General features: G+C 47.7%; 1 protein-coding gene across 3 annotated transcripts in view; it reads right to left on the reverse strand.

The window, feature by feature from the left end:
* Nucleotides 1–20,170, reverse strand: part of SLC2A9 (solute carrier family 2 member 9) — a 1,019,898-nt gene that overhangs the window by 876,622 nt on the left and 123,106 nt on the right. For all 3 annotated transcript variants that reach the window (XM_044296370.1, XM_044296363.1, XM_044296352.1), the window contains exon 5: nt 1,370–1,494. In XM_044296370.1, coding sequence (XP_044152305.1) covers nt 1,370–1,494 — 125 coding nt within the window. The remainder of the gene's footprint in view (nt 1–1,369; nt 1,495–20,170) is intronic.

A 20,170-nucleotide genomic window follows, 5' to 3' on the forward strand; every position in this document is an offset into this window, starting at 1 on the left:
TGCCATCGAGGTCTATAGTTCTTTCTTTTATATATTGTATTCTGAAGGTTAACCTACCAACAAATTGATTGACACCTTGGCTTGGTGACCACCATGTGCGTACTTGTAGATACATGTACTGCAGTCACAGGATGTTGGGTCTAGTAGTTACTCAGGAAGTATGAGAAAATTTTATAAGAATTAATGTAGCTTCATAAAAAGACAACATATAAAAGGTGCTGGTCTGGAGTAAAAAAAAAGCCTGTAAGCTAGATGTGCAGAGGCGTGCACAGATCTCACAGGCCCCAAAGTAAAATCTAGTATCTAGAATAGGACTGGCCCAAGCTCTGACAATAATGGACCTAATAAAACAGAACCCTTAAGGTTCAATATCCACAGAGGATGGGCCCTCAGAATCATTTCCTCTGGTGGGCCCAAAGGACTTCAGTCCGCCGCTGCTAGTATGGCCTCCCAGGCCCACCCAAGTATGTGTAGGACAATCACCCCCACGCAACGCAAAGCACAATGACTCAGATTTCTGACAAACTTCCATTTTCTTTTAATTAAATAGAAAAAAAATGTATTTAAAACATTTTAAAAAAGTTGCCCTCTCCCTCACCCACTTTTTCTGACTTTATGTCGGAAAAAGGGGAACATGTGCACTATATTTCCCAAAGTATTTACACCAGAAAACTGTCAAAAATACATTGATAAATCTGCTTCGTCTCTGTCACAAAACTGGATGTCTGCACCACCACTTGGGGGAGCTCAGTGCATAGAAATTTATACAGTTACCCTTTACTGGAAAGGAAGCTGAAATAATATCTTTGCATTGATCTCCTCCTAGCGGCGGCTACATGTGTGGTCTGGCTCCATTGAAGGTATGACACTGTGTGTATGCCTGAATAAAGGTAGCTTTACACTTAGGTAAAAGACATCCAGCACGCTGTTTCGGCAGAGGAACAATCTTCCGTGGTTCTCTAGATCTGGCATACCTTGATAGTACCAGATGCCTCCCGAACCCCAAAGACTATAATAGGATTCGGTAGGAGTATGGCAGCTCCGGTCAGACAAAAATCACTGCTCACATAGTTCTTGTTAGGAATCCTGCCGGTTCCCAATATAGTTAATGGGCTCCAGTGATGAACGGCTGTATCCAGCTAGTCGTGATCCAGAGAACTCCAGCAGGCTGTTTTGCCAGAGGATTCCTTCAGCGCATATGTGAATCTAGACTGTCTTTTGAGTAGCATGTGTAGGTAATATGCTGTTTTAGACTCATGTCCAATGCAAGTTGAATGAGACTTTCCTGAAATGCTAGAAAAATATTGGATATGCATTTCCGTGTCTGATCATAACCAGGATAAAATTGATGACAAGACTAATACTGTACCTCCATCAACTCCCATCAGAAAGCGACCAAGAATCATCATTTCAGGAATCCCCGCTAGATTTGCTAATGACATCAATATTGCCGCTACCAGTGCAAATAGGTTGTTAATGAGCAATGTCTTTTTTCTGCAACACATAAGAAGAAATGTAAGATGTTAGTAAATCCAGCAGAAGTTTCAGACGTTCCCATACACCACAGGCTGGGCTGCATATTACATGGTTTTCTTTATCAAACATAGAGAATATATTGACAGTTTGCTTCCTTCTGGAGGAGAGCTATTTTTCATACTTTACCCATGGGACTTTGCTACTCTTAGTTCAATCTGCTAAGGAGAGTCAGTACCTTTTGTTAAGCTGTTCGCATATACATCTAAAGCACCCAATCAGACCTCCGCTTTGCACTATTGCAGAGAGCCCCTGAGGATCTGGAGCAGAGGATGGGAGTGGTAGGGGCCCTGATGAGATGTCGTGTCATGGTGTACTCCCTCAGGTTCTTGCTCCTTGGGGATCAGTGCAGTGGAAAGATGGCTTGAAGAATCATGCCGGAAGTAAACTTATAAAAGTCTCTCATTATTGAGTTCAGGAATATAATTTGCAGTGCAGCTTTTGGCACCAGATAAGGCGGTATGGTGGATGGTTGTGTGGATATTTTCATGGCACTTGCAGGCACTTCTGGATATACGTGTTTTATATAGGCTTGATGTTAATCTGGCCTGGATGTTAGCTAGATGATGGGTGTGTGAACCATAGTCCCTCACCTGCAGCAGGTTCTGTAAAGCTGTGATTTTGCTGATTATTCTGCTGTCTTTGTACACTGAAGCTTCTTGGAAGCAATGTTCTTGATTCTGTGAATCTCTCTGGACTCTCGGTCTGGGGTACTGCACTTTTTATAGGAGGAAAAGGCCAAATAGTGTTGGTTACTTATGTGTATTATAGCCATGCTCCTGCCACTGACTCTTGCACTAATAGCACCTCCAATATCATCATGACAAAAATGTACATTATGGGGCAGCAACAGACAGCCACCCATGATTTATTTTCATCATTAGTCACCAACTGGTTAATACTATACAGCCCTATGCAACCCCATGGTTACAGACTACAAAAAAAACCTAAGTAGTCTGATCCTGCAGTCACACTTTTCCAACTGCTCACTAAATCTTTCTAATCTACAGATATGTCCATCCTTAACTTATCTCAAATTTGGTTAAGGGCTTCAGTTTCTCATGAAACAAAATGAACACAATGGGGGTCATTTAATATAACGCCTACACAGGGGCAAAGCTAAAGGCTCATGGGCCCTGGTGCAAGAGTTCAGCTCGGGCCCCCCCTTCCCTCAGTGCTTTGTGGCCAGGGGCAGGGGTGCACCCAACCTTTCTGCTGCCTGAAGTAAAAATTGAAACACCCCCCCCCCCCCCCATGTCAAATTCTGAACCAGGCCCTTCCCTCCACCCCTAATGGTAAAGGCATACTTGGAAAACATTACATAAAGAGCTACAAAACATAAAGCACCACTTACCTCTTACACTCATTGGCATCTCCTCTGATGTTTTCTTTCCTCATCTTTTCCATTCAGACCAGACCGCCATGATGATTTTTTTCAGCCATCTCTTATCTCTGCAGAGTGACAAACAAACCATCATCTTCCCACCTCCTGAACACCGCATCCTGCCACCTCTAATACTGTGTCCGCTGTGCTCCCCAATACTATACTGCAGAGACAGTCCCCCTAAAAATACTAGTACCACACAGATAGTGCACCCTTCAATAATTATTGGCACACAGTGCCCTCAAAAATAACTGCGCCCAGCAAATAGTGTCCCTGACACTAATAGTGTCATAAAGCATCCCCCAAAAATAATTGTGCTAAGCTGATACTGTGTCAGGGTGCCCCCCACAGTAATAGTGCTCCCCAAAATCCTAATAGAAATAATTATCTGCCAGAGTGCATAGTGTTTACAGTGGCACAATAGTATGAATGTCTCCATGGTGTCCATTCTAGTAGGTTTCCCCATATCCCCCCAGTACTAATACTTCTCCCTATAACATGTGCCTATAATGTGTGCCAGTACAAAAACAACCCTTTTTAATGCAACCCTTTTTAATGTGTGCCAGTACAAAATTACCCACTTATAATGTGCACCAGTACAAAAAATACCCCCTTATATTGTGCACAGTACAAAAAAAATGCCCCCCTTATATATCCCCTTACCTTTCAGATCAGCCCCCAAATTAGCTCCTCAGATCAGACCTCCATTTTATACCTCAAATCAGACCCCTATATCAGACCTCAAATCAGACTCCCATATCAGACCTCAAATTAGACCCCCTTATCCATATCAGACCCCAAATTAGACCCCCTTATCCATATCAGACCCCAAATTAGACCCTCATATCAGATCTTCAGATCAGACCTTAAAATAAATACATTCACTTACCTCTCCTGCTCCGCCACCATTCTCCAGGTCCAGCGTCTTCTCCACAGTTGCAATCCCTGGTGTTCTCCGGGCCCGCGCTGCACTGTCACCTGTCACTACCAGAGCTTTGAGAAGTTCTCACAGCTCTGTGTCTCCACCCCTGCGATGATGTCACTTAGAGCTTGGAGGTGTTCTCACTGTTCTGTTTCTCCGCCCCTGTGATGAGGTCTTTACTCTCAGCTGTTTCTCCTGCAGTTGATTTTCCTGCCTTTAAATCACCCCTCCTCCTGTTGCAGGGCGTGGATTATATTTCTCATTTCAGTTGTAGCTCTGGCTTGAGTAACTTCACTTGTAAGCTATCAGTTCACTGGACCTGGTTTCTGCTGCAGCAAGCACTCCGGATATTGCCAGCTGTCCTTGGATCCGTCTTCTCTGCGGCTGCATCTCCTTCAGCTAAGTGTGCAGATATTGTTGTTTACCTGATTATTTTCTGACTGGATCTGAGGTGGCCACGGTTCCCTCCATATACTGAGTAGGGCACCGGTGGCCGTGCCCCTTCCACTATTGTAGGGGTTACAGTGGCCATCAGTCTGAGGTACGCGGGCATGCCTCCTTCCACCATTTGGATCCAGGCATGTGCTTTAGCAGCATAGGGAGAGCTTTGAGGGTCTGACAGGGGTCACCCCTTATCTTCCCTAGTTTGGGTCCGGTCAGTAGTTTTTTTCACTGTGTTTGCTCTTGTTACCCTCAAACAGCCGTGACATTATAATCCACCAAAACCGTCCTTTTTTGACATGGATCCGCTTTCTGGCCTGGTTGACCGCATGCAGGGTCTTTCTTTGGAAGTAGCGGATCTCCGTCAATCTATGACTCAGTTACAAGCATTAGGCTCTGCTCCGGCTCATGGAGTCTGTTGCGAGCCAAAGGTCTCACTTTCGGAGACGTTCTCCGGGGGCAGTGAGAATTTTGTTCGCTTCAGAGAGGCATGCAAACTCCATTTTTGCTTGTGTCCCCTTTCCTCTGGTAATGAGGAACAGAGGGTGAGGATTGTCATCTCCCTGCTCAGGGGCAATGCTCAGACTTGGGCTTTTTCGCTGCCATCAGGGGATCCCTCCCTTCGATCCGTGGAAAGATTTTTTGTGGCCCTGGGGCAAATATATGATGACCCGGATCGTGTTGCTCTGGCCGAATCGAACTTACGTGCTTTATGCCAGAACAAACTGTCTGCGGAGCTTTATTGTTCTGAATTTCGGAGATGGGCAGCTGATTCAGGTTGGAATGATGCTGCACTCCGGAGTCAGTTCTGTCATGGTCTCTCAGAGAGATTGAAAGATGCGTTTGCTTTCCATGAGAGACCAACGTCCTTAGAGTCTGCCATGTCATTGGCGGTACGCCTTGACAGACGTCTAAGAGAAAGAAACAAGACCTCTCTGTCCAGCCATTGTCAGTCTTGGGGCAATGGTGCGGACTCATTCAGTGTGCAGGGGCCTCATCCTGTCTCGCTCCCCTCTGAGGAGGAGCCCATGCAGCTAGGCCGACTTGCCCCTGATAAAAGAGGATTTAGTCCTCAGAATATGGTGTGTTTTTGTTGTGGGGGCATAGGTCATTTGGCAAATGTTTGTCCGTCTAGGAGATTCCTGAACTGTACTAAGAGCGATAATAAGAGAAAAACCTCAAGAGGTAGATCATCAAGTTCTACTTCATCTGCTACTTTGGGCAAACTTGATGTGGGAATTGATGCTTTTCCTCTGACCTGCAGTTCCCGTTTTCTCCTGTCTGCCAGGGTGGCGCTAGAGAGCAAAGTCATTTCTTGTGAGATTTTTGTCGATAGTGGAGCGGCCGTCAATCTTATTGACACTCAATTTGTAGCCATGCATGGTTTTCAGGTTTGCACATTGGAAAAGGATATACCTGTTTTTGCCATTGACTCTGCTCCACTCTCGCAGAGATCTCTGAAAGGCATTGTTCACAATATCCGGCTAGCTGTAGGTGACACTCATGTGGAGGAGATATCTTGTTTTGTCCTTAACGGATTGCCTTCTCCTCTAGTTTTGGGGTTACCCTGGCTCACTAGACATAACCCCACCATTGATTGGCAAGGAAGGCAAATAAATGAGTGGAGTGACTTTTGTAGAGAGAATTGTCTCACAGCGACTTTTGCAGAGGTGTCTACTAAAACTGTGCCATCATTTCTCTCTGATTTCTCGGACGTGTTTTCCGAGAGCGGTGTTCAGGAGCTACCTCCTCACCGGGAGTTTGACTGTCCCATTAACCTCATTCCCGGCGCCAAGCTGCCAAAAGCACGCCTCTACAATCTCTCACAACCGGAAAGAATCGCAATGCGAACCTATATCTCCGAGAGTCTCGAGAAGGGGCATATTCGTCCCTCAAAGTCACCTGTTGCCGCGGGTTTTTTTTTTGTTAAAAAAAAAGATGGCTCTCTGAGACCTTGCTTAGATTTTAGGGAGCTGAACCGTATCACGATTCGCGATCCCTATCCCCTTCCTCTGATCCCGGACCTCTTCAACCAAATTGTTGGAGCCAAGGTGTTTTCCAAATTGGATCTGAGAGGCGCGTACAACCTGGTCAGGGTCAGAGAGGGGGATGAATGGAAAACGGCTTTTAATACCCCTAACGGGCATTTCGAGAATCTCGTTATGCCTTTCGGCCTGATGAATGCTCCGGCCGTCTTTCAGCATTTTGTTAATAGTATTTTCTACCACTTAATGGGGAAATTTGTTTTGGTGTATCTTGACGATATTTTGATTTTTTCCCCTGATGTTCAGACCCATCAGGATCATCTTTTTCAGGTTCTGCAGATACTGCGGGAGAATAAACTGTATGCCAAGCTAGAGAAATGTCTTTTTATGGTATCGGAGATTCAATTTCTTGGTTTTCTCCTCTCTGCTTCTGGTTTTCGCATGGATCCTGAGAAGGTCCGTGCTGTACTTGAGTGGGAGCTTCCTGAGAATCAGAAGGCATTGATGCGCTTTCTGGGTTTTGCTAACTACTACAGAAAGTTCATTTTGAATTATTCCTCTGTTGTCAAACCCCTTACTGACATGACAAAAAAGGGGGCGGATTTTTCCTCTTGGTCGGAGGAGGCGCTTGCAGCCTTTTCTAAGATTAAAGAGAGTTTTGCGTCTGCTCCCATCTTGGTGCATCCCGATGTTTCCTTACCTTTTATTGTTGAGGTGGATGCTTCCGAGGTGGGTGTGGGTGCAGTTTTGTCCCAGGGCCCTTCTCCTGCCAAATGGCGACCCTGTGCCTTTTTCTCTAAAAAACTCTCCCCGGCAGAGAGAAACTATGATGTGGGAGATAGGGAGTTGTGGGAGATAGGGAGAGGAATGGCGTCATTGGTTGGAGGGGGCCAGGCACCCTGTCACCGTTTTTACCGACCATAAGAATCTGGCATACTTGGAGTCGGCCAGGCGTATGAATCCGAGACAGGCCAGATGGTCTCTGTTCTTCTCCAGATTCAATTTTGTCGTTACATTCCGCCCTGGGATCAAAAATGTGAAGGCTGATGCTCTCTCTCGCTGTTTTCCGGGAGGAGGAAACTCCGAGGACCCGGGTCCCATTTTGGCGGAGGGGGTAGTTGTTTCTGCTCTTTATTCCGATTTGGAGGCCGAGGTCCAGGCTGCCCAGACTGAGGCACCTGCCCGTTGTCCTTCCGGGAAGTTGTTTGTGCCTCCTGAGCTACGTCACAAACTCTTTAAGGAGCATCATGATACGGTTCTTGCTGGTCACCCCGGGAGTAGAGCCACGGTTGATCTCATTGCTCGGAGATTTTGGTGGCCGGCTCTTCGTAAGTCGGTGGAGGGTTTTGTGGCTGCTTGTGAGACGTGCGCTCGCGCTAAGGTCCCTCGTTCACGACCTTCAGGTTCCCTTCTCCCGTTACCCATACCTTCCCGTCCTTGGACACACCTGTCCATGGACTTTATCACGGATCTTCCTCGTTCCTCGGGGAAGTCGGTGATCCTGGTGGTCGTGGACCGTTTTAGCAAGATGGCTCATTTCGTTCCTTTCCCTGGTTTACCCAATGCTAAAACGTTGGCGCAAGCTTTTATCGACCATATTGTTAAATTGCATGGCATTCCCTCTGATATTGTTTCCGATAGAGGCTCGCAGTTTGTGTCCAGGTTCTGGAAGGCTTTCTGTTCTCGCCTGGGGGTTCGGCTGTCCTTCTCTTCTGCTTTTCACCCGCAGTCGAATGGTCAGACTGAGCGCCTCAATCAGAATCTGGAGACATATTTGCGCTGTTTTGTGGCAGAGAACCAGGAGGATTGGTGTTCTTTTCTCCCTCTTGCTGAGTTTGCTTTGAACAACCGTCGTCAGGAATCTTCTGATAAGTCACCATTCTTTGGTGCATATGGGTTCCATCCGCAGTTTGGGACATTCTCGGGAGGGGCTCTTTCGGGTTTACCTGAGGAGGAGAGATTTTCCTCGTCTTTGTCTACCATTTGGCAAAAGATTCAGAGTAATCTTAGAAAGATGAGTGAGAAGTATAAGCGTGTGGCTGATAAGAGACGTGTGCCTGGTCCGGACCTGAATGTGGGTGATCTGGTGTGGTTGTCTACTAAAAATATTAAACTGAAGGTTCCCTCCTGGAAATTGGGTCCCAAGTTTATTGGGCCTTATAAAATTTTGTCAGTCATCAATCCGGTTGCCTTCCGTCTTGATCTTCCACGGGTTTGGAAGATACATAATGTATTTCACAGATCTCTCTTAAAACCATATGTCCAGCCCCCGGTACCCTCCTCTTTGCCTCCTCCTCCGATTTTGGTTGATGGCAATCTGGAGTTTGAGGTTTCCAGAATTGTGGACTCTCGCATTGTCCGCGGTTCTCTTCAGTACCTCGTTCATTGGAAGGGTTATGGTCCTGAGGAGAGGATGTGGGTTCCGGTGTCGGACATTAAAGCCACTCGCCTCATCAGGGCATTTCATAGGGCTCATCCTGAGAAGGTGAGTCCTGGGTGTCCGGAGTCCACCCGTAGAGGGGGGGGTACTGTCACTACCAGAGCTTTGAGAAGTTCTCACAGCTCTGTGTCTCCACCCCTGCGATGATGTCACTTAGAGCTTGGAGGTGTTCTCACTGTTCTGTTTCTCCGCCCCTGTGATGAGGTCTTTACTCTCAGCTGTTTCTCCTGCAGTTGATTTTCCTGCCTTTAAATCACCCCTCCTCCTGTTGCAGGGCGTGGATTATATTTCTCATTTCAGTTGTAGCTCTGGCTTGAGTAACTTCACTTGTAAGCTATCAGTTCACTGGACCTGGTTTCTGCTGCAGCAAGCACTCCGGATATTGCCAGCTGTCCTTGGATCCGTCTTCTCTGCGGCTGCATCTCCTTCAGCTAAGTGTGCAGATATTGTTGTTTACCTGATTATTTTCTGACTGGATCTGAGGTTGCCACGGTTCCCTCCATATACTGAGTAGGGCACCGGTGGCCGTGCCCCTTCCACTATTGTAGGGGTTACAGTGGCCATCAGTCTGAGGTACGCGGGCATGCCTCCTTCCACCATTTGGATCCAGGCATGTGCTTTAGCAGCATAGGGAGAGCTTTGAGGGTCTGACAGGGGTCACCCCTTATCTTCCCTAGTTTGGGTCCGGTCAGTAGTTTTTTTCACTGTGTTTGCTCTTGTTACCCTCAAACAGCCGTGACATCACCTGACTGTGCAGCGTCAGGTTATAATGTGCGCCCTACGTCCTGACGATGTATGCATCAGGACAGTGCAGCACGAACATAAGACCTGGAAATCACTGACCAAACACTGATGTGTGAATGAGGCATAAGGGCATTATCCTGGCAGCCCCTTGGTTTTTACTCTTTAACCCCAATACAGGAATCTGGTCTTTGCTGCAGGGGAACCATGAGTGTCGGAGACACTGGTGCAAAGCACCGAGGGGACAGGCAATATTTGTAGTCAGAATTTGTATTTAAGATGCATTGGAGCAATGAAAAAACTGCATACAAACAAGGACATAGCATTTCATTTTATTTAATTTTAGCCTATACAATTTTTAAATGATAAGAGTAAATTTAAATACCATGAAAAAAGCTATTGAAAGTGAATACACTGTCAGTTACTCATGGCCATTTAGCATCAGTACATGCATCTATTTGTTGTCGTCTATCTGTTTTAACAGCCGTTTGCATCCAGTTTTATTTAAAAAAAAAGGATGAATTTCATTGGCTTTTTTAACATTCCAATCCCTGCAGTGTCCTCAAAACACATAATGCCCCCACAGTGCTCCCTGGACATCAAAAGGCCCTCATAGAGCCCCACTATTAATAATGCTCCCCATATTGCTCCCAGTATAAATAGTGCCCCCATAGTGCCCCCTCCACTATCAATAATGTCCCCTTTATTGCTCCCTACTATATATATATATTTGCCCCATTAGTGCTCCTCACTATATAAATTTGCCCTCTTAGTGCCCCACAGTATATATACTTGCTCTGCTTAATAACTCCCACTATACATACAAACCGGATTCCAAAAAAGTTGGGACACTATACAAATCGTGAATAAAAACTGAATGCAATGATGTGGAGGTGCCAACTTCTAATATTTTATTCAGAATAGAACATAAATCACGGAACAAAAGTTTAAACTTAGAAAATGTACCATTTTTAAGGGAAAAATATGTTGAATCGGAATTTCATGGTGTCAACAAATCCCCAAAAAGTTGGGACAAGGCCATTTTCACCACTGTGTGGCATCTCCCCTTCTTCTTACAACACTCAACAGACGTCTGGGGACCGAGGAGACCAATTTCTCAAGTTTAGAAATAGGAATGCTCTCCCATTCTTGTCTAATACAGGCCTCTAACTGTTCAATCGTCTTGGGCCTTCTTTGTTGCACCTTCCTCTTTATGATGCGCCAAATGTTCTCTATAGGTGAAAGATCTGGATTGCAGACTGGCCATTTCAGTACCCGGATCCTTCTCCTACGCAGCCATGATGTTGTGATTGATGCAGAATGTGGTCTGGCATTATCTTGTTGAAAAATGCAGGGTCTTCCCTGAAAGAGATGACGTCTGGATGGGAGCATATGTTGTTCTAGAACCTGAATATATTTTTCTGCATTGATGGTGCCTTTCCAGACATGCAAGCTGCCCATGCCACACGCACTCATGCAACCCCATACCATCAGAGATGCAGGCTTCTAAACTGAGCGTTGATAACAACTTGGATTGTCCTTGTCCTCTTTGGTCCGGATGACATGGCGTCCCAGATTTCCAAAAAGAACTTCGAATCGTGACTCGTCTGACCACAGAACAGTCTTCCATTTTGCCACACTCCATTTGAAATCATCCCTGGCCCAGTGAAAACGCCTGAGCTTGTGGATCTTGCTTAGAAATGGCTTCTTCTTTGCACTGTAGAGTTTCAGCTGGCAACGGTGGATGGCACGGTGGATTGTGTTCACTGACAATGGTTTCTGGAAGTATTCCTGAGCCCATTCTGTGATTTCCTTTACAGTAGGATTCCTGTTTGTGGTGCAGTGTCGTTTAAGGGCCCGGAGATCACGGGCATCCAGTATGGTTTTACGGCCTTGACCCTTACGCACAGAGATTGTTCCAGATTCTCTGAATCTTCGGATGATGTTATGCACAGTTGATGATGATAGATGCAAAATCTTTGCAATTTTTCGCTGATATTGCTCCGCTATCTTTCTGCGCAACATTGTGGGAATTGGTGATCCTCTACCCATCTTGGCTTCTGAGAGACACTGCCACTCTGAGAAGCTCTTTTTATACCCAATCATGTTGCCAATTGACCTAATTAGTGTTAATTGGTCTTCCAGCTCTTCGTTATGCTCAAATTTACTTTTTCCAGCCTCTTATTGCTACTTGTCCCAACTTTTTGGGGATTTGTTGACACCGTGAAAATTTGAATCAACGTATTTTTCCTTTAAAATGATACATTTACTCGGATTAAACGTTTGATCTGTCATCTACGTTCTATTACAAATAAAATATTGACATTTGCCATCTCCACATCATTGCATTCAGTTTTTATTCACAATTTGTTTAGTGTCCCAACTTTTTGGGAATCCGGTTTGTATTTGCCCCCCTTGATGTCCCTCAGTATACATAATGGCCCACTTTCAGTAGTCCCACCTGTGTTGCCGACAGATCCTTTTTCAGTGGAAAAATATCTGAACCTCTTGCATGCCAGGGAACACTTACTCGCACTGGATGCACCAGGACCATACACTCCAGCGCCGTTACGTCACATCATGTGACTTTACAATACTGGGAGCATCAGGTCCTGCTGTTTCCAGTGTGGATCAAGTGTTCCTTCACATGGATGAGGCGAGTAATTTTTTTGGTAAAGGCTCTTTTTTACATAGTGTACCTATTTTAACGGCTGTTAGACGGGCGCACTCCTGTCTAAATGGGCGTTAAAAATGGACCAACTTTTTTTTTTTTGATGGACGCTATTCTCTGGCCGTTAAAAAACAGCCAAGTAAAGCCCCATAGACTACAAAGCAGCCGCGTGACAGCCGATAAAACGTTTATGTAAATAAGACGTGGGGGTCATTTACTAACAGAAATTCTTCTAATTTTGGCATCATTCTGGTGCAGATTAAGGGCGCAAAGGGCATTTGTGCCACAATCAGCGATTTTTCCCCTCTCACACCAGGTCTAAAAAAGGGGGCATTTTCCACGCCTGTTTTAAGAGTAGAAAATTGTCTAAATTGAAGCTAACAAGGAAGGCGGTGTAGATTTAGACCAGTGGCGATGCGCTGAAGTTATGTAGAGGCCGGCGCCTCTTCAAAACCTCTGCGGATCCACCGCCAGCGCAAGGGTCATTAAGAGCGGCATCTAATAAATGTAAGTACGGTATCCCTAAATATTAGTACTCTCACAGTGCCACGTGTGGGCTGTTCCAGAAACACTTTCATGCTACTTAGCCTCCTGCACACAACTGTGTCTGTTATGGGATCCACAAATCACGTTTCCGCAAAATATAGATGCGGTCTGTGTGCGTCCCACAATTTTTGCAGGACCCACTATTAGAAAAACGGACAAGAATAGGACAGGTTCTATAGTGTGCGGCCTGCTGCACGGATGCAGACTGCACAAGGATGAGATACTGTAACTCTTTTTTTCCTTATTTTTACAGACCCATAGAAATGAATGGGTCTATGCGCAATCTGCAAAAAATGAGGAACGGACACTGACCAAAAATACAGTCGTGTGCATGAGGCCTTAGGGCTCATGCACACGACCGTAGTTTTGGTCCTCATCCAATCCGCATTTTTTTAAGGATCAGATGCAGATCCATTCATCTAAGTGGGGAAAAAAATAATTGTCCTTTTTGTGGACAAGGATAGGACATTTCTGCAGGACAAAAAAAAATGGCGGAAGGCTCTTGGCTGGTATCCATTTTTTACGCATCCTCAAGCTGCGGACTGCAAAAACGGATACAATCATGTGCAGGAGACCTTATCCTGGTTGTCCCTGAAGCCTGACGTTACAGAATATCCCATCAGCACAAGTATCCCTTCCACTTACACCAGGCTGCGTCACCACATGGGATGCTCGATGATCCGACAGTAATGAATCTTTAAGGTGACATCTCACTAATAATCCTGACATCTCTGAATTGTGAGTGACATTTACTTATACGCTTTCCATACTTTTACAGATTTAATAGGTTTATCCATTTCACAGCAGACGAATGCTCGGTGCCAGGTTTTACTGGCTTAATGGAGATAGAGGACATGGAGAGGAAGGATTTCATTAGAATCTCATTTTGTGTTTTAGCAGGAACTATGACATGTAAGGAAATATTTCACATACAACTTTTTCATCTGTAGCAGAGGTAGCAGTCACACCCATGGTCTGGTGCTAGAGGGGACCCAAGCTCAGCTTTGGCCCCTAAGAGGATACCAATATTTTACATGGCACATGGTAAGTGGGGACCATATTACAGATTTCGCTTTGGAGCCCAGGCCTCTGTTGAGCTTAGAACGTTCTTCTAGGGTGGTGGCTCAGTATGCATCTGCCGGCACCACATGGCTGCTGCACCTGTTTTCTCTTCTATCCAACTATCCACCTTGTAATCTAGACAATACTGTATATCAGGACATCTGAGGGATTTATATTTTGGGACAGATACAGCATCTATATCAGCTACCTATTATCTCTGTTTTATACATAATTATGTGGGCACATTAGTATTTTCACTTGCTATATTGTTACTATTACATTTTTAGATGGTTATTTATTCCATATGGATTGTTACTAGTGTTTGCTTTTTTTTGCAGTATAATGCGATCACGTCCTAGTCATTATTAAAATGGCAATATTCTGTTCTAACCTATGCTATTAATCAGACTATGCCATCGCTATGTATAGATTTTTAGACGGCCACTTATTTCAGCAACAGTTGTTATTACCGCATATTATTATCAGAATGTAAATGTGAACCCTTTTCTGAATGTGAAATCTTCCACACCTGTCACTACCCATGCTTCTGTCCGCTAAGTATTTGAATAGAATCTTTGTGCTTTGACTCCAGATCATGAGTAAGACCGCCATGTGGTGGAAACGCGTTGGTCCAGGACTTTTACAGGAGATCATGTTTGATTGTTTTTTCAATAAATTGGATTTTATTTCACACTGGATCATTTCCATTATTCCTTGCAACAAGTATCTCAGCAGACAGAGGATTTAAAGGGGTGGTCCAGGTTCAGAGCTGAACCCTGATATTATCCTATCTTCACCCCTCCGGCCCCTAGACATGAGCTCCGGAGCATTTCATGCTCCGATGCTCTCCTCTGCCCTGCACTGTATAGCGCAGAACAAATATTTTTTTGTTTACAATGGCACACTGCTAGGCAGAGGCTTTTGCCTAGCAGTGTTCCCAGTGACATCACCGGCTCTGATGGGCGGGCTTTAGTGCTGCCCTAGCCGTTGTACACCCATTAGTGCTGGTGACATCATTACTGGGCTCACTGCTGGGCGGAAGCCTCCACCTAGCAGTGTAGTATTGTAAACAAAAAATTTTCCCCGCTCACGCCAGATCTAAAAAATTGGGTGTGATGTACGAAGGGGACCGTCTCAATTATCATTTGCTACGTCTGTTTTAGGTGTAGAAAATTGTCTAAATGTAAGACAGCAAGCGAGCTGTCTTACATTTAGAATTGGCGCTGAATGCGCCAAAGTTATGTAGTGGCTCGCGCCTCTTCATTACTTTGGCTGATCTACCACCAGATATAGAGGCTTAATAAAAGACCCCCATAAATTCTATATTGAGGTCTAATCCAGTACCATATTGGCGGAATGGGGGACATCTATATATCCTATTGGACAAAACAGCTTGAGACCCCTGCAGCAGAACTTATTCTACCTCTTTACCTTGTATGCTGATGTCACGTAAGGTGTACAGGAAACAAGACAATGTAAAATGAACATATGACTCACTGGATCCAAAACTAAGGAACAAAAGGGAGACCCCTGCATGAGACCTGGCACTCTCCCTGACTGCTCAGCCTATGTGAACACCCCAATGGTGGATGATCGCATATCCTCGTACCTGTCATGGTCTTACCTTCTTGCTGTCCTCCTTCGTTTGACATGTGCTGGCGGCCATCTTGGTTTCTGGGTTTTTTGTAGCCTCCCACCCTGCGGCTTCTCCTTCCCACTGGGAGGAGCTGGATGCCTAGCTCATATATATAGGAGGTCCGTGGCTTCAGTTCCCTGCTTGTTCCTCCTGTGTTCACATGCTTCTAAGACTGCTGCTGCTTCTGGTTCCTGATCCTGGCTTCGTCTGACTACCCTTCTGGTTCCTGATCCTGGCTTCGTCTGACTACCCTTCTGGTTCCTGATCCTGGCTTCGTCTGACTACCCTGCTGGTTCCTGATCCAGGCTTCGTCTGACTACCCTTCTGGTTCCTGACCTCTGGCTTCGCAAGACCCTGCTTCGGTTTAGCCATCCGCTTGGACTTTTGCCTTACAGCTTGATTTAATAAAGCCATCTTATTTTCACCTATCTCTTATTGTACGTCTGGTTCATGGTTCCATGACATTAGGACCAAGCCATGAATTCTGACGGTACAGGGCCATCCTCGCTACCTACGCTGGTTGCCAGACTTGATCAGCAGGATCACCTGTTGGATCGGTTCGCTGTGGCGTTGCAAACCCTGCTTGAACGCACGGCTCATTTAGCTTCCGTTGCCGATGGGTCGGTTGTCGCTCCTGGGCCCGCTCCTACTGCCGCTCCGGTTGTTGCGCCAGAGTCTACCCCGACACCTGTTGCTGCGCCTGCGGTGTTTCGGGGTATGATCGGTTCTGCCCCCCTTCCACAGCGCTTTGGGGGAGAGCCAACTCAGTGCCGAGGTTTCCTTAACCAGGTGGGCATTTATTTCGAGTTGCTGCCACATGCCTTTCCTACTGAGAGATCAAAGGTGGGCTTCTTGATCTCGCTGCTCTCGGACAAGGCCTTGGCCTGGGCCAGCCCTTTATGGGAGAACAACAATCCGGTGGTTGCCGAGTTTTCCGGTTTTGTTGCTTCTCTTCGGAAGGTATTCGATGTGCCGGCTCGTGCTGCCTCTGCTGCGAAGCTTCTTATGTCCATCAGACAGGGTTCACGATCCGTAGCTGAATACGCCATTGAGTTTCGTACCCTGGCAGCAGAGGTGGGCTGGAATAATGAGGCTCTGGTCGCTGCTTTCTCTCATGGTCTCTCGGATGCCTTGAAGGATGAGGTTGCAGCTAAGGACCTACCAGTGGAGCTCGAGTCCCTTATTTCTTTCCTGATTTTGATTGACACCAGACTCAGGGAGAGACCTTCCTTTAAGGAGAGCCTGCGGAGGCCTTCTAACAGATTGGCGCCTACGTTTGCTGTCCCACCCGTGCCTCCCTCTCCTCCCACGCCTCCTGGGGATGACTTGTCTGGGGGTGAACCCATGCAGCTGGGGTTTGCTCGCCTGTCCGAGGGGGAGAGGGTACTCCGGAGACGCGAGGGCAGATGCATGTACTGTGGTCTCGGTGGGCATTTTCGGTTGGCATGCCCGAACCGTCCGGGAAACGCTCGCACCTGAGATCCTGTCGGGGACAGATCTTGGGTGGAGTCTCCTCGTCCCCGGTTTCCCGTGTTGACAAACCACTGATTACTGTTGTCCTCTCCTGGGTCGGGGGCTCGGTGACGACCCAGGCGTTGGTGGACTCTGGTGCTGGTGGTTTGTTCATTGATAGTGTGTTCGCTGCCGCCAATTCCATTCCTCTGCAGCCTCGAGGTTCCCCACTGGCTCTTGAGGCGATAGACGGCAGACCCCTTCTGCCGCCACACGTGACTCAGGAGACCCTTCCAGTGGGGATGGCCATTGGTGCCGTTCACAGAGTCGGTCTGTCTCCAGGTTATTTCGTCTCCACACTACTCGGTGGTCTTGGGGTACCCCTGGCTCCAGAAGCATAATCCGACTTTCGATTGGAGATCGGCCGAGATCCTCTCGTGGTCACCGCAGTGTGGGGCTAGTTGCATCCATGGGCCTGTCAAGTTGCTGTGTACTTCCTCGGACTCTCTGTTGCCTCCTGAATACGAGGAGTACCGGGATGTATTTGATAAGGTGCGTGCGGTTGCCCTACCTCCGCACCGCCCATACGATTGTGCCATAGAGTTACAATCTGGTGCCGTTCCTCCTCGTGGCAAAGTCTATCCACTGTCGGTAGCGGAGAATGAGGCCATGGAGGAGTACGTGAGGGAGGCGCTTTCACGCGGACACATTCGCAAATCCTCGTCCCCGGCAGGGGCTGGATTTTTCTTTGTGAAAAAGAAGGGCGGTGAGTTGAGGCCTTGCATCGATTACAGGGGTCTCAATCGCATCACGATCAAGAACGCTTACCCGATACCCTTGATTTCCGAGCTGTTCGATCGCCTCAAAGGGGCCACGGTCTTTACCAAACTCGACCTGAGGGCGGCATATAACCTGGTAAGGATTAAGGCGGGCGATGAGTGGAAGACCGCGTTTAACACCAGGACCGGTCATTATGAATCCTTGGTTATGCCCTTTGGGTTGTGCAATGCGCCCGCAGTCTTCCAGGAATTCATCAACAATGTTTTCCGTGACCTGTTGCAGCAGTGTGTGGTGGTCTATTTGGATGACATCTTGGTATATTCTGAATCCATGGAGGCCCACATTCTGGATGTCAGACGAGTGTTGCAATGCTTACGAGAGAACAAGCTGTTCGGTAAGCTTGAGAAATGCGAATTTCACCGATCCCAGGTAACCTTCTTAGGTTACATCATTTCCGCTGAGGGGTTCTCCATGGATCCTGAGGAGGTTTCGGCTGTCTTACAGTGGCCCCAGCCCAGTGGTCTTCGTGCCCTGCAGCGCTTTTTGGGCTTCGCCAATTATTATCGGAAGTTCATCAGGGACTTTTCCATGCTAGCCAAGCCTCTCACGGATCTGACCAGGAAGGGCAGTAATCCCCAGGTCTGGCCGCTCGAGGCCATCCGAGCTTTTGAGGCTCTAAAGTCCGCCTTTGTGTCGGCTCCGATTCTGTCGCATCCCAACCCTGGGTTGCCTTTTGTCCTCGAGGTGGACGCGTCTGAGACGGGAGTAGGCGCCCTCCTGTCTCAGCGTAGAACACCAAAGGGTCCTCTGCTTCCTTGTGGGTTTTACTCCCGGAAACTGTCTTCCGTGGAGTGCAACTATCAGATTGGTGACAGGGAGTTATTGGCCATCGTGCAGGCCCTTAAAGAATGGAGGCACTTGCTCGAGGGCTCGGTGGTTCCGGTTCTCATCCTGACGGACCACAAGAATCTGACCTACCTCTCTGAGGCCAAGAGATTGACACCACGTCAGGCCAGATGGGCTCTGTTCTTGTCACGTTTTAATTACGTGGTCTCCTACCTACCCGGTTCCAAGAACATCAGAGCGGATGCCTTATCACGGCAGTACTCCGAGCTGTCCGGGGAGGAGTCGATTCCGACTTCGGTCATACCTCCGAATCAGATCCTGGCCGCTATTCGCACCAGCCTGACCTCTCCCCTGGGTGAGCAGATTTTGGCGGCTCAATCTGGTGCTCCCTCTGGGAGACCCAACGGCAGATGTTTTGTGCCTGAGGAGTTGCGCACTCGGTTGTTGCGAACCTACCATAACTCCAAGGCCGCGGGGCATCCTGGGAAGAATCAGCTGTCCTGGGCTGTTTCACGTCTGTTCTGGTGGCCTTCTCTACGTTCCGACATCGCCGCATATGTAGCGGCATGCTCCGTTTGTGCCCAGAGTAAGTCCCCTCGGCACCTTCCGTTGGGCCTTTTGCAACCCATAGCCACCGGGGAGCGTCCATGGTCACACCTGGGGATGGATTTCATTGTGGACCTCCCTGCATCCCGAGGCCATACGGTCATTCTCATGATTGTGGATCGGTTTTCCAAAATGTGCCACTGTGTTCCTCTCAAGAAGTTACCCTCTGCACAAGAGTTGGCCTCGATTTTTGCCAGGGAGGTCTTCCGGTTGCACGGTTTGCCCAAGGAGATTGTGTCGGATCGGGGGAGTCAGTTTGTGTCCAGGTTCTGGCGCGCCTTTTGCTCCCAGTTGGGGATCCATCTCTCTTTCTCCTCGGCCTACCACCCTCAGTCCAATGGGGCCGCAGAACGATCCAATCAGGCCTTGGAGCAATTCCTTCGTTGCTATGTCTCCGATCACCAAGACAATTGGGTTGACCTCCTGCCTTGGGCTGAGTTTGCCAGGAACACGGCGGTGAACTCTTCCTCTGGGACGTCTCCCTTCATGGCCAATTATGGGTTCCAACCTGCCGTGTTACCGGAGGTATTCTCTCCCCAGGATATTCCGGCTGTGGAGGATCACCTTTCCGTCCTACGTGCTTCCTGGGTACAGATCCAGAGGTCCCTTGAGGTCTCTGCGCAGCGCCAGAGACTCCAGGCTGATCGCAGACGAGCGCCCGCTCCTTCCTACCAGGTCGGAGACCGCGTATGGTTGTCCACCCGCAACCTCAACCTTCGAGTGCCCACTCCCAAGTTGGCGCCTCGCTTTGTTGGTCCCTTCCGAGTGCTTCGCAGGGTAAACCCGGTAGCCTATGCCCTTGCGCTTCCTCCTGGCATGCGGATCTCCAACGTGTTTCATGTCTCCCTGTTGAAGCCACTGGTGTGTAAACGTTTCACTTCCTCGGTTCCTCAGCCTCGTCCGGTCCAAGTGGGCAATCGTGAGGAGTATGAGGTGAGCAATATCCTGGACTCACGCCTGGTCCGCGGTCGGGTGCAGTTTTTGGTCCATTGGCGTGGTTATGGTCCAGAGGAGCGTTCCTGGGTTCCCTCCGCAGATGTCCATGCTCCTGCCTTGCTCCGAGCCTTCCACGCACGCTTCCCTCAGAAACTGTTCGTTACTCCGCGGAGGAGGGGCCCTTGAGGG

Source organism: Bufo gargarizans, chromosome 1 (genome assembly GCF_014858855.1).
Source record: "Bufo gargarizans isolate SCDJY-AF-19 chromosome 1, ASM1485885v1, whole genome shotgun sequence".
Taxonomy (NCBI): Eukaryota; Metazoa; Chordata; class Amphibia; order Anura; family Bufonidae; genus Bufo; species Bufo gargarizans.